The following is a 13,591-nucleotide window of genomic DNA, read 5'->3' as shown; positions in this document are numbered from 1 at the left end:
CCCAATAGAGAGAGATCTTCATTTGTCCCTGGATGATCTCTTCCATGGATGCACAAAAAAGATAAAAATATCTCGCAGGGTAAGAACATCTGTACGTGAGATAACTATCTTTTCTCATCCCAGTTTTTCACTGGCCAAATCATTCATACAGTTCATACAACAACAACTCGAGAGGTTTGAAATTACTTTGCATAAAAAAAATATTTATATTGAAGAAATCACACTGAAAGTGAAATAAATGTATTATTTTTTGCCTTATTTGTTCAACAGATTATGAATGAGGATGGATACACATCCAGTATCAAAGACAAGATCCTGTCTATAAATGTTAAGCCTGGATGGAAAGAAGGCACAAGAATAATTTTTTCCAAAGAGGGAGATCAGGTAAGAGCGATACATATTTTTTGTTGATATTTCAGACAGCTGTAGTAATTGTCACTAACAATTCAACCAGTCTGATGCCTATAGCAATGTCTTAGGAGAGTGAACTCATCATTCTGTATGTTTTATTTTTATCCTGTTAAACCATTTATCTTACTTGCATGTGGTTATTTCAACAGTCTTATAGTTCATCATCAATATGACTTTAATCAGATTGAAGAAGACCTATAGGCACTTAACCTGGTGCCAATGAAAAGCGACTTTTGTGCAGGGATTTATACTGTAATACTGTAAAAGGGATTTGACCTGTTGTTACTACTGGTCTTCCTACTCAACACTATCTTCGTCAGAAAAAGAGCTGCTAACATGTGACTTGAAATGGTTTGTTGACATATGTTGTCATGGTTGAGGTTAGGATGAGTAATTCTGATTAAAACAAGGTAAAGTTTTGGTGATAGTCCCCACTGTGTCTTTATTTCCTTGCTTTATGCAAAACTTCTCTCAAGAATCTTTGTTAAGATCTGAGTTTTGGTTTGTGGCGCTGTCCCTGGTGTTTATTTACCCAATACTCCATTGTTTCATTATAGATAATCCAAGCTTTTAGTGTGCTATAAGCTTTAGAAGGAAGTCTAGCCAGTGACAAATATACCAATATGTATAATTATGGATGAGAAACACAAAATATATTCCTCAAACTGAAAAGTTTGGGTTCAAAGTACATGAAGAACATTTTTACTGACATTATAATAATGCAACATTGTGGAAATGTATATTGGATATTCATGAGCATAAAGAAAGTCAAAATAATAACACTTGTAGGCTTCTCTGTTGGAGAAGGGTAATGCTTTGGATAATATTGGATCAATCATAAGAGAATTATTAACTTGCTTAATACTGAATTAATTTTTTATCATACATCTGAATGTATTATTTCATACTACAATTTTAAATTTCATGCTTTTTTTTCTCTAAACCTATTGTAATTGTAAAAAATGGTGACCACAGAATGCAGTGGACAGTTTTGAAATGTACAGATATATGTCATTTTTTCCTACAAATACAAATCATTTCTACACATCCAGTAATTGAATTTCATTTCATGCAGATTTATTTTACAGGTTTACAAAGGTTGAATTACAACTACAAACTTTGGAATTATTTGTGAACATCAATTTACAAACTCAAACTCAATGACCCTATGTTGAGCTCTTTCTCTGAGTAGATCTTTGTCAGGTAGCTCAGATGTGGTTATATGATTGTCGTCAAGTACGCTTTATGTGTAATGATCTGATTAGTTCTAGTCAAATGAAAATATGTGCACAGCTATTCTTTATCAAACTGTACGTTATTAAGTTAAACTGTCTCTTAGCGAAAGGGCCTGACTATAATGTAATCATCTTAATGTATTTTATTTTTAGGGACCAAACAGCATCCCTGCAGATATTGTGTTCATAGTGCGACAGAAGAGTCATCCTATGTTCGTAAGACAACTCAATGACCTGATCTACAAGGCCCAGATCTCTCTGGAGATGGTGAGTCACGTTAAAGAGGATTTCAAACTTAAAGATTTAGATTAAGCAGAATAACCGCTGAAGTAAAAAACTTTACAACAGGCCTTGACTGGCTTCTCTGTGGATGTGGAGACACTAGATGGCAGGCTGCTCAATATTCCCATCAGTGACCTTGTGCAGTAAGTGATTTCCTATATTGGGGCAAAAGTGGAATAATAAATAACATTCATGTGTAATACTGTATTTTGACATTAATCTCGGATACTCACTAAAAGATGAATGAATAATTGTAACAGGGAGAGATTATCATAAGAAATTCAGACTCTTTATTTCACCTCTACAGTTAAAGAGGGACATTTCTAGAAGGATATGTTTTGTTATGGTTCATGCTTCATCTGCATCAGTTACCATTTTCCTGTCTCTGATTTGTTTGTCATCAGCCCTACGTACAAAAAAGTGGTGACTGAAGAGGGAATGCCGCTGTCCCAGGATGCTTCACAGAGAGGAAATCTCATCATTACTTTTGATATCCAGTTCCCAGACAAGCTCTCGGCTGAGAGAAAGCATCTGATCAAACAAGCTCTAAAATAAATATCACAGCAGTGAATATTGATCACATTTTAATACATGTGTTGCTAAACTATTAAATGTATGTAATCGTCAGTTTAAACACAATTTGTATAACTTTGATAAGAGTTGAAATATATACTAGGAGGCAACAAAAAGTAAAGAAATGTGTAAACAACATCGCTGTGCTATCACATCAGCCCTCTGCCAGCCTATAATGATTACAGTATAGTTGTGCAGTTGTGATTCGCTGCCATCATGGCCCGTTTCAGCTGCTCATATGTTACAAACATCACCACGTTCCAGGAGCCCAGGCGTAAGAAAGATGGGATGAACCTCAAGACCAGAAAAACAAAAAAATAGTGTGATTGATTGCCATCCATGTTCATATTAATAGCTGTCATTTTGTTTACAGTCATTGATCTCCTCACCTTCCTATATAAATGTTTAATTTACGTCCTCATTAACCATTAAAATTTTTATCGATGTAGTCGATGCTTACCCTTTATAAAAGGCAAGCAGTCCTTCTTTGGTCATCATTGCAGAGGCACAGTTGAGGACACTGCTGTACTGGCCAAAAGCAGAGTTCATATATCTTGTCTTCACCACATCAACTGGAGAGGCAATGACTGTTGTGCATAACCCCGCACCAAAGGCTGACACAAAGTGGCAGGGCAGATTGTCTGTACAGTAAAGGCTGAAGGTTATGACTCCAGGAAGGAAAACACTCACGCTTTATTTCATGCCACTGGATCATGTTGGTGCAGCCATTGTTATACCTGTCAGGGGAGTGGACTGAAGAAGCGTATCCTTGATGAGGTCATACGTCACCAGTTCTGTGCAATTGACAATTGCATTACGTGCAATGTTTGGAGCTGTACCTGTATGACAGAGTAATATAAGTACATTAAAACCTTTATCACAAGAAATTTTAGGATAACCTTCAAAACCTACAGAACCATTTTAAGCTCAAGCTACCTTTCCATAGACCACGAATGCCTTCCTCCTTAGCAATGGTCTTGTAAGCATGAATGGTGCTACAGTAGCGTCTGGCGTGCCCAGAGGACCTGGCCTGTGCCTGGAAGCGGACTTTAACCACATCTGTGGGCTGAGCAAAAGCAACCGCCATGGCACCTGTGGTACATCCCGCAAGCAGCCGAGTGCCGATGCCTACATCTGAACCAGAGAGGAGGGAGGTGATTGGTGCAGAACGCCCTCAACTAGACTAATAGTTATAATACATTAATGGATACTCACGATCGGAGCCTTTAGCGTAGAACTGTTTTACAGAGTCGTAGAGACCAATGCGGACAGAGGCAAAGCTCATCTGCCTCTGGAGCCCTGCCACCAGTCCACTGTAAAGACTCTTGGGCCCCTCTGTACGCACCATGGTGGTGATGGTGCCAAACACTCCACTATACTTCACTGCAGACCCTTTCCCTGCAGCTGCTGAGGCTCTGGCCTCCCCTTGGATCTGTGCAGGATAAAAGATAATGGAGGACTTCAATATACGTTAGGCAGCTTTTTCATTTTTTTAAGCACTAAGAAATGCATTTATCAAAATTATATTTTACCTACACTATATTCAAATATGTGCACATGCAAAATATGAATTTGATGTTTTGATGGGAAGTTAACTTCGCAAAAAGCTTCTTTTTTTTTTTTACCTGCAGTCGCACTTTGGCTGTGTCCAGGGGAAAGGTAAGCAGGTCAGCAATACAGGCTGAAGTTCCTGCGCCTACAAATTTAACAGCTGCTGATGGGGCCACATATGCAGGTCCAAATCCAGCCATTTTCCAGGATTATTTTGATCAATGTAAGGATTGAAGTGTGGCTGATTAATGTGGATTGGAGCTCCTCCGTAATCTGAAAACATAGACCCAGAACACAAGCTGGTACATTTGAATCACAAAATGCCACATAATAGAATTTTTTTTATTTAGGAGTTTGTTTGGGTTTTTTGTTTTTTTCTATGTCTCTGAATCTGTACACTATGATACCTATGGGCGGTTCATGTAAGACCCCAATTAAGCAAAAGGAGAGTTTTTACTGACGCTAAACAAAAAACAGCTGTTCGGTACATTCTGTTCAGACAGGAAAGGTTTGCATCAGCAGAAAAACAAAGCCCTTGCAAATTCAACAGCACAAAAAAATGATTTCTCTCATTTAATTCTACATCGTCACACTGAAGTCTGAACTTTGGCTCGTTCTTACCTTTTTGCATGTGTTTTCAGACAGAAACTAGAGATCAGGATTCTCTAAAGGTGTCCCTCTGGCTGAACTTGGTCCCAGCTATGAATTGGTTTCCTTGTTTTTCCATAGAAGACTTTTCAAAAGTAATGAGCCTTAAAATCATACTCCAAATCCTGGGAAAACAGAAATAAAAAATAACAACACAGTAATGTAACAAAGTAATGGTAAAAATTCAAATTTTCCAGAAAGAAAACAATTTTAAAGATTTTGATTGTACTGTGATTTGATTTGTGGAATTGCCTGGTAAAAGGTTAGAGCACCCAAATGAGTTGCTGAGTTTGAGCAGATGAATGGACAGGATGCAGTGGTGTTGTGAAGAGAGCTGCCTCTTTAAATATTGCCATGATGCTGTTACATCACGGCATGGCATGTGTTGCTGGTAGGGCCCCACCCCCAGTCTATCTACATGGGCTGCCTGCTGATCCCATGAGTAGACTGTAAACCTGTCTGTGTGACAAGCAGCCTGTGGCTGTATTTGTCTGCTCCCTCTTTGTCTTCCTGACTTCATAATCAAGCTTCCTCTGTATTGTGTCCTCAGACCAACAACACGTAACAACAAACATTAAAACCCACAGTTGTGATGTACATGCTGAATATATTGAGAGCTGAGTATTTTGTGAAAATAAAATGTTGCATTACAAAATTGGACTTTCTAGGACTGCACTTATATAGTGTTTTTCTAGTCTTAGAGACCACTCAAAGTACTTTACAATACATGCTACATTCACACACATATGCATACATCATACCCACACACTGAGGGTCAACGTGGGGTTCAGTAGCTTGTCCCCGGGCATCAAACCACCAACCCTCAGATTTGGGGATGACCTGCTCGACCTTCTGAGCCACATGCAGAGTTAAGTGCTGAGTCGTGGTGAAAATACAAGAACACGAAGTACACTGAACACCTAATCAGATCTGCATGTTCAGACCCATTAACATCTTACCACAGCTTTTTGTTCAAATTTGTCCCACGGCCTGTTGTTCCTGCACTCATTCATGAAGTACTACACTGAAAAGTAATTTTGAAAATAAATTCACAAACTGAATTGTATTGTAAACGTGAATAGTTGTGTATGAACGCAACCATGTTTCCTTGATAAGGCCCTGTAAAGCAATGTGGTATTATTAGTTAGAGGTTGGTTTCATTGTACAAACATAGTCTTATCATATAAAATATTTGTAAACCGCAATGTCATGAATGAATTCTTGGGAACATGTTGTCCTACATCATGTGCAGCTGTATTAAGGCCATGTAACTCTATACTTCTGACTGACCCAAGTATAATACCGAGCATCAGGAGCAGGCGATTCTGGAAATATTCCAGGACCAATGAATATTCAAAGGCCCATTGCTAACAGAAAACATTGCTTTCTTTCTGTCAGTTAAAGTTAACTCACAGCTCTGCTCTCAGGGCACCAGCTGCTGAGATGTTCAGATGAGTGTATTTATATCAGCCACTGTTTTCCCTTGTGAACACCTTTTCTCTATTCTTAAAGTAGCCACTGATTTTTCTTTTTCGACAGATATGTCAAAGAAGATGGCACCATATGTCTGATAGGAGGAAATAAGTCTAACTGTACTGGTTCAATGGGACCAAGTGGGACCCTCATCTTACATTTATCATCAAATTATAAGTAAGAAGTAAATCCAGTTTAAGTGTCACATTTGCCTTTGAGATGATATATAATACTGATTTCTGATTCACAAAGAAATGTAAATACTGAGCACTGTCCCGCTTAAATCCCAAGATGCTTCCACCATTTTATCAAGCAGCCTGATATATTTCTATTTCACCCCACTTTTTCCCCTCTATTTAATCCCCCTATTTAAACTGTAAAAGATTGATAAATAAAAGATAGAGTTCAGATTTTAAAAAGTGGCATTTTATTAATTCATTTTAGCATTATTTATCATTATCTACAACATCTTCCATTCTATTCATATGAATTATTGACCAGCAATAAATCATGCTATTTACAATAAGCAGCACATACTGTAGATAAACCTATAAAAACACTGACCACATGCACCACAAATAATGGTAAACATTGTAAACAATCTACAATACAGAAGACAAAGTAAGGGACATAAAGTGATCACAGTTTAGGTCTGTGGTGCCAGATTCAGTCTGTCCATTGCTTTCATGGAAAATCTTCCCTAACCTGCCTGTAACATTATTCATACGAGCTTCCAGTTCCTTCTTGTAAACATGAAACTCCACCTTCAAAGTGAACAGCCAGCTGAACAAGGCTTCAGTATCTATGTGAAAACAAGATCAACCATAACCTCATGGAATTAGCCTTTCACATCCGTCTTCTACACCTGAATAAATATCTTTTGTAATGGAGGCGCTCACCATTACAATGCACAGTGTCTTTAAACTTGAATCATTAAATCGTTCTGCTATTATAACAATGCCCACAGAGTCACCCAACCACATGAAGTCCATCTCTGACCCCGAAATCATTTGAAGCTCTGTTGCACCTCCACTTGGACCTCTGCTTTTCCAAATACAAGTCACCACTGCATCATGGTGAAGGCGAGTGCATTGCGTCTGGCGAGCGGAGATCAAAATGGAGACTCCCAGTACTGTTGTGCCCTGGTCATACCCCGTTTAATTTGTTCATATGTCACAAACATCACAATGTTCCAGGACCCCAGTCGCAAGAAAGAAGGCATGAACCTAAAGGAGACAAATGAAAGAAAAGTAAGCAAGTGTGGCAAACAGGTTTTTTTTAATCTTGTGTGGTTCACTGTTGTGTTAGCGTATGTTTACCCTTTATAGAACGCTGAGTGTCCTTCATTTGTCAGCATGGTGAAGGCACAGTTGATCGCACTGCTGTACTGACCAGCACCTGAGTTCATGAACCGTGTTTTTACTACATCCACAGGAGAAGCCACAACTGTTGTGCAGAAGCCTGCACCAAAGGCTGCTGTGAAGTGGCACGGCAGGTTGTCTGTACGGGAACAGAAGCAAAGTCACATTCTTCACATTCATTTTGTCATTTGAAACTGTACGTGTAAGAAGCTGTAGCGCTGCAATTTCTACAGTAATTTGTTTTGGGGTATTTTTGGCCTCACCTGTCATTAGGTCATACTTCAGGATGAGTTCTTTGATCATGTCATAGGTCACCAGCTCTGCACAGTTTACAATGGCATTACGGGTGATGTTGGGCATGCAGCCTGGAAGAAAGCAGAGGATGGTTTAACAACCAGTGGAAGCAATTTTCATGGTAAGTTAATACAATGCAATTATTTTTATTTGAAGTAAAAATGGCAAGTACCTTTCCAAAGGCCCCTTAATCCCTCATCTCGTGCAATCGTCCTGTAGGCATCCAGGGTGCCGTTGTATCTCCTCCCACCATCAGCGAGTCGCACCTGGGCTTGGAAACGCACCTTCACCACATCTGTTGGTTGTGCAAAAGCTACAGCCATGGCTCCTGTGGTGCAGCCCGCCATGAGCCGAGTAACAATCCCAGCACCTGTGGAACAAAGTTTGTGTCAGTCACAATGAGGCAGCAGGAGAGAAACAACCTTGTTCATATAACACAGGGATACTAAGTTATGAAACGCACTCTCGGTGCCTCGTGTGTAGAATTGCTTCATGGAGTCATAAAGACCAATTCGAACAGAGGCGAAGCTCATCTGCCTCTGGAGTCCTGCCACCAGTCCATTGTAAAGACTCCTGGGCCCTTCTGTGCGCACCATGGTGGTGATGGTGCCAAACACTCCACGATACTTCACTGTGCTGGCCCCTTCAGCTTTAACAGCCTCCCCCTGAATCTGGGAAATAGGATGACATCCAAAACTTGTTAGCAACAGGTTAAAAACACAGATATTTGGAACAAAATTTAAAGTCAAAATGTGTAAAGCCCTCATAAACTCTGTGAATCTAACCTGTAGCCTGACTTTGGCAGTATCCAGTGGAAAGGTGACGAGGTCAGCAATGCAGGCCGCAGTGCCTGCTCCGAAGAACTTGACTGCGGCAGAGGGCACCATGTCTTTGGGTTTCGTGCCAACCATTTCTACACCTGCTTTCATGACACAAATGGAAAAATTTACTCTTAATGCTATTTACCCTAGACCTCTGTGTACGTCACACGTCATACACTAAACACACCAATAAAAAATCATTACTCAGCTCAGCAAGACACACAGAATATAACTCTTCATATCTCCTCACATTTAATCACTTTTGTTTGTTCTGATTATAACATCTAACTGAAGAAAAATCTGAGAGTACAAGTAATATTTTGTGCATTGGGTGTATTAGTACTATTTTAAGTGTCCATGCTAAAACATTGTGCATACCTGTAAAAGAAGAGTTTCAAGTTTTCTCGAGAAGAACACTAGTGTTTGGAAATGGTTCTGTTGTGGAAATGCCTTTGGCCATAAACTCTATTTGAAGTGAGCCAGCCAGCATACCACCACTCACTGAAAAAAAAAACAACAAGCATTTAGTTATCACTAACATGTGATCCAAGAAGAATTTCACATGTTGGTTTCATGTAAAGTATGTCATCAATGGTTTTATCATTGTTATGTCTGATTAATACATCATACCTCACAGATACAGGTGATACACATGCAAAAATATGGATTTTAAACAAATATTTAATATGACAAATATTTATTGGTAAAAATACAAATCTCTATTTAAATATCACGTAACATAAGTGGAGTCTGAACCCATGAAAAGTTGCATGATTCCTTTTTAAGAATCACTGTTAGTTTACCTTAAATGTTTTAAAGGGATAATCCAGCACAGTGCAAGGAATATAGAATCCTAGTAGTAGTAAGTCCCTTTAGTGTCTTCAAGTCATGCTGTGTGCTCACTGTTTCAGTGACGAAGAAGCTCCTGAATTTATAGGCACCTTCGGCACATGACTACTGGGCAGCCTGACAAGCTGCACACACCTGTTATGTGAATCTCATGTTTACCAGAGTCTGTGAGACGCAGACAGATATTTGAGCACTTGTTGATCTGCTCCTATAACAGTCTCATGGTGGTGGTGTGCTCCTGACCCATACTCTATGAGCACATACAGTATTAACATTTAGAACAGGTCAATTGTTTCATGGATAATTTCGGAGTTAATTTTACTGGCTGACAATATGAATATATCATGAATATGTGCAGTTCAAACTCCACGGCTTGGAGTTTACATAAAATTTCAACTTTGACGTATGCAGATATCAGCTCATATAACAACACTCACGTCATAAGCAGACCTCATGTTTCTATTGGCTGATACTGCAGGCCTGTCAGGATTCTCTAAATCTTTTCATGGGGCATTTGACTGGCTGACAAGAGCTCTGTAGTGGATGACATTTGCTCTACATCCTTAAAGTGTTAGAGCCCCTGCCCATTACCAAATGCAAAACTAGTTTAGGAGCTTTAGGAATTCCCTCATCCCTCCTCCCTGCAAGTAATAAAGTCACAAAATGTTCTAGACTAAGGAACCGCCATGCTTCTCAGCCAATCCACTCAATGAACAGGGTGGGTGGATACACATAGCATCTGTATGCAATCATTCAGCCATTAGCATCTGTTCAAGCAAACTAGCAGCACCCAAAGAAGGGACTGGGATTGGGTGCTGGACAGAAAGTGTTAGAGGAGGGAGTGTGCATGCCTCTGTACATGTGACTTTCCACTGCAGCTCCAGGTCGTGGCCCCAGCAAGCTTACGTCAATTCACGCGGTTGACCATGCAAAACTGTGTCCACTATGTTTCCCAGAAATGGAATCCTCTTCATGTAGCACCAGTATTTCTCCTATATACTTCTGCGTTTCCTGTTTGTCTTTGTGTGTCTCTGAGTACTTTGCAGACATTACTGTAGAAAGTTACATTGATTTCATATTACATGTGTTAAGTTCCCCCCTGAGTTGGTTATTGTAAACCAGGCTCAGGAGTGCCTTGTTTACAAAAGACCTTAAAATGGTCTGCACTTTTGACCTATGACATATTTTCCACAATTTACAGGATTTCACATTTCCAGATACTAAAGTGGCCATAAATTTAAAATTGAAATTGACCTTGTGTGTGAAGTTTTAGTGTGTCCATTTCATCTTTTAATATTTGATAATAATTTAATCACATGTAAATATTTTGGTGATATTTGGTGATATATATATCATATCATATATATCAAACTGCTCACAGTGTATATGTGTTACTGGTGTTGAAGAGATTAAAGGCAATAATACATTTAAATTCTGTTTCTGCTGCAATTAAAAGTTTAGATTTGTGCATTTTCTGAAAAAAAAAAAAGAGAGGCTGCTTTCACCAACTGCTTTCTTTGACCAATGCTAAAAACAGCTTCTTCAGAACACAGCGTGATTAACCTTTTAGCACGCAGACAGACCAGTAAACAACTCACTGGACCAGCTTCAACCAGTCTGCAGTGACCTGAACTGAGCCGGCAGCCCCTTGTCACCACTGTGCTCTCCTGCACTTTCAATACCACGAACCTCGTATCAGCTAATCTCCATTACACTATAAATAAAGACTATTATGTTATAAATAAAGTCAGCCACTGCGTCACCTGAAGGTTAGTAGAGCACAGTACAGCTGTATAACCCACCATGCCTTTGTGAACCACTGTCTCAACTAATTATTTGGTAAGAGAGGAAGGAAAACAAAGCAACTTTCATACTGAGATTTTATTTTTTTTATTTTGTTGATTGATTTTTTGGGAAAAAAAAATTTAAATATCAAATCTGAGCCATTTGTGCCTGACTCAAGCTTTTATGGCCTTGCTTGTCATAAGTTTTTGGAATTCATTTTTGACATACATGAAGAGATACTGTATTTCACTGGGACAACAAATGAACCCACATACCAGGAATGACTCAGTTGTTTGTAATTTGGCTGGTCATGTGTTTACCATACAACAGCAAGTAGCAGAGTCTGAAATACATCCAGTATGTCAGAATGGTCAAAACAGGATGAGCATAAGGATATAGCTGGCTGAGGACATAAATGGGCCTATAAAATAAGGCTACACCAAGAGACAAGCAATATATAAGCGCATTAAACTCAGTGAATATATACCCAAACTAAATCATAATAAAATGTTATTATCATATATTATAATATATAGTCATAAAAAAGAAATAAAACACAGAAATGATAAAAAAAAAAGATTAAATATAAACACTGAAAAATAAATAAAAAAAATAAATGTCAACTAAATTTAAAAAAAACCTAAAAAGAGCACAGGGAGAAAGCATCCTCTCAGCCCCTAATGCATCCCAGCCAATAGCCTCTAACTGCCCTAAAGCACCAGTCCATTAAATGTTTTTCCAACCAACCAATCAGGCAAGGTCTGCCTTCTGATGAGGTCCATGTAGTACAGGCCACATGCTCCACAAATTAATATACTGTGTGTGTGCTCTGTTGACCATACAGTAACTATAAAGTCATCTGCTCAGGATTTGGATAGAAAGACTGGATTTGAGCTAAAATTCTTTTACTAGAAAATACATATTAATTATTATAAGTAGATAATTTTCCTAATGTGTATCTTGATGGCAACATTGGAAATAATCACTCAGTTGGGAGGGGAGGATATCCTGATCTACGGAGACAAAACATGTCCCTTTAAATAGCTTTTGATTGTCTGTATGTACGGAATATTTTTTCTGTTCATAGCATGGTTGGCAAAATAACCACAAAGAGACAAAAAAACAACTACAAAAAGGGCCTTTCACATGTCTGCACCCAGGAAGACATTGTCTCACAATCCACATATAGTGTGATTATTGTTTTGATTTGATTGACCCAGTTTAGAGGGGGTACACCCAACATTTTGACCACCACCTTGTTTCTAGTGTTCTGATTGAACAAGATGATTATCACCTGAGTCACCACCATTAGGTTTTGAAGGCATGTTTGTCACAGTTTTTAAAGGAAAATTGTAAATGAGCAGCTATGTTTAACCACTGTCACCTCTTCCTGTCCTCTCTTGTGCCTCTCACAATCAAATGAGTAAGGTTTTTTTTTTCTCTTATCATCATTATTAATTATTAAATAACTATTATTGGATACCAGGTCAACAGCAGCAAACACACTTTTCTGCTCAACACTTAAACTGTAATTGTTTTGTTCAGGTCTTCAATGGTTAGATTGCAGTCCAATAAAGTTGGGGGACTTGTGAGAGTCAAAGAAAAAAAAATGTATTGAGCTCAATGTAGTAGAGGCTGGACATCCTGACTTTCTGCCCATTGTATTGGTCTAGCTCTAATACCTACATTTCCTATGATGCAACTCGGTAGTGTCTTTTATTAGTCCCCCTCTTCCTGGTAAACACCCACATCTTTCAAACTCCACAACCCTGGTTTGTAATGCAGGCCTTCTGTCATAAATTTGTTGCCTGAAAATGCAAGCTGAGATAAAACTGATGACATCACTATGACATCATTAGGGTTACTCTCAGTCTTGACCAGGCTCCTTCAGAGCTGCAGAAGACATAATTCATTTTTTTTCACAGTTTTCACACAGAGAGGATGAGTGGGACTAACCATGATGAATAAACTGGACTTCATGTGGTAAATTGATGTAGCGCCCCTTTAAGTGAATTCAGTCTCAGTTACATGGGTAAAGTGAATAGCGTGCACTGCTGCCGCCCTGTGTTCTTGAGTATTATAAGATAGAGGATTTAACTTTGTTGCTGTCCTGTAGTCATTTAATTGATTTATAGGAATGTGGAAAATTATAGCATCTATTGAAAAATTAACCAGATGGACAGTGTGATGTTGGGAACTTCAACTCCAAAATTTCCTGATATAGGCCACATAGTGCAGAGGCCTTAAATTCTCCCATGATCACTATTCACTATTGAAACCAGTGTCAGATTTCAACAAAGTTAAGAGC

At 38.8% G+C, this 13,591-nt stretch overlaps 3 protein-coding genes across 5 annotated transcripts; 1 reads left to right on the top strand and 2 right to left on the bottom strand.

Moving 5' to 3' along the window:
* The first annotated feature begins 22 nt into the window (after positions 1 to 22).
* Positions 23 to 2,483, top strand: LOC111654006 (dnaJ homolog subfamily B member 13-like). The gene is made up of 5 exons (XM_023404818.2): positions 23 to 79; positions 271 to 384; positions 1,800 to 1,913; positions 1,995 to 2,071; positions 2,333 to 2,483. Exons 2-5 carry the CDS (start codon positions 274 to 276, stop codon positions 2,481 to 2,483), a joined length of 453 nt encoding a protein of 150 aa, XP_023260586.2. The 5' UTR covers positions 23 to 79; positions 271 to 273.
* On the bottom strand, positions 2,196 to 5,488 carry ucp2 (uncoupling protein 2). Its single transcript, XM_023404755.2, has 8 exons — positions 4,973 to 5,488; positions 4,674 to 4,825; positions 4,127 to 4,325; positions 3,717 to 3,933; positions 3,438 to 3,635; positions 3,239 to 3,340; positions 2,962 to 3,142; positions 2,196 to 2,795 (listed from the first exon to the last, which is right to left on the bottom strand). Exons 3-8 carry the CDS (start codon positions 4,250 to 4,252, stop codon positions 2,681 to 2,683), a joined length of 939 nt encoding a protein of 312 aa, XP_023260523.1. The 5' UTR covers positions 4,253 to 4,325; positions 4,674 to 4,825; positions 4,973 to 5,488; the 3' UTR covers positions 2,196 to 2,680.
* A 1,089-nt stretch (positions 5,489 to 6,577) lies between these two features.
* Positions 6,578 to 9,565, bottom strand: LOC111653966 (dicarboxylate carrier UCP2-like). Of its 3 annotated transcripts, none has more exons than XM_023404758.2 (8): positions 9,453 to 9,565; positions 9,028 to 9,150; positions 8,614 to 8,750; positions 8,292 to 8,499; positions 8,001 to 8,198; positions 7,798 to 7,899; positions 7,493 to 7,673; positions 6,578 to 7,399 (listed from the first exon to the last, which is right to left on the bottom strand). In XM_023404758.2, exons 3-8 carry the CDS (start codon positions 8,737 to 8,739, stop codon positions 7,285 to 7,287), a joined length of 930 nt encoding a protein of 309 aa, XP_023260526.1. In that variant the 5' UTR covers positions 8,740 to 8,750; positions 9,028 to 9,150; positions 9,453 to 9,565; the 3' UTR covers positions 6,578 to 7,284. The 3 variants fall into 3 exon arrangements, with proteins under 3 accessions (XP_023260526.1, XP_023260525.1, XP_087029698.1); XM_023404757.2 differs by having other exon boundaries at positions 8,614 to 8,747; XM_087173572.1 differs by lacking the exons at positions 9,028 to 9,150; positions 9,453 to 9,565 and having other exon boundaries at positions 8,614 to 8,757.
* Positions 9,566 to 13,591: the final 4,026 nt, after the last annotated feature.

Source organism: Seriola lalandi, unplaced genomic scaffold (assembly GCF_002814215.2).
Source record: "Seriola lalandi dorsalis isolate HSWRI2012SDOR001 ecotype SW California unplaced genomic scaffold, Sedor1 jcf7180002054256, whole genome shotgun sequence".
Classification (NCBI taxonomy): Eukaryota; Metazoa; Chordata; class Actinopteri; order Carangiformes; family Carangidae; genus Seriola; species Seriola lalandi.
Note: the sequence above shows the minus strand (reverse complement) of the source record. Positions and strands in the feature narration are given on the sequence as shown.

Bases quoted from the DNA above. Each gene is read 5' to 3' on its own strand.
- LOC111653966 (XM_087173572.1), bottom strand. From the start codon at position 8,757: ATGAAAGCAGGTGTAGAAATGGTTGGCACGAAACCCAAAGACATGGTG. The intron at 7,900-8,000 runs GTACTTGCCATT...GCTTTCTTCCAG, and splicing joins ATTAAGGGGCCTTTGGAAAG to GCTGCATGCCCAACATCACC. The intron at 7,400-7,492 runs GTAAACATACGC...TGTCTCCTTTAG, and splicing joins CACTCAGCGTTCTATAAAGG to GTTCATGCCTTCTTTCTTGC.
- LOC111654006 (XM_023404818.2), top strand. From the start codon at position 274: ATGAATGAGGATGGATACACATCCAGTATCAAAGACAAGATCCTGTCT. The intron at 385-1,799 runs GTAAGAGCGATA...TTTTATTTTTAG, and splicing joins TTTCCAAAGAGGGAGATCAG to GGACCAAACAGCATCCCTGC. The intron at 2,072-2,332 runs GTAAGTGATTTC...GTTTGTCATCAG, and splicing joins CCCATCAGTGACCTTGTGCA to CCCTACGTACAAAAAAGTGG.
- ucp2 (XM_023404755.2), bottom strand. From the start codon at position 4,252: ATGGCTGGATTTGGACCTGCATATGTGGCCCCATCAGCAGCTGTTAAA. The intron at 3,143-3,238 runs GTATAACAATGG...TTTACTGTACAG, and splicing joins TCAGTCCACTCCCCTGACAG to ACAATCTGCCCTGCCACTTT. The intron at 2,796-2,961 runs GTAAGCATCGAC...TCTGGTCTTGAG, and splicing joins CTGCTTGCCTTTTATAAAGG to GTTCATCCCATCTTTCTTAC.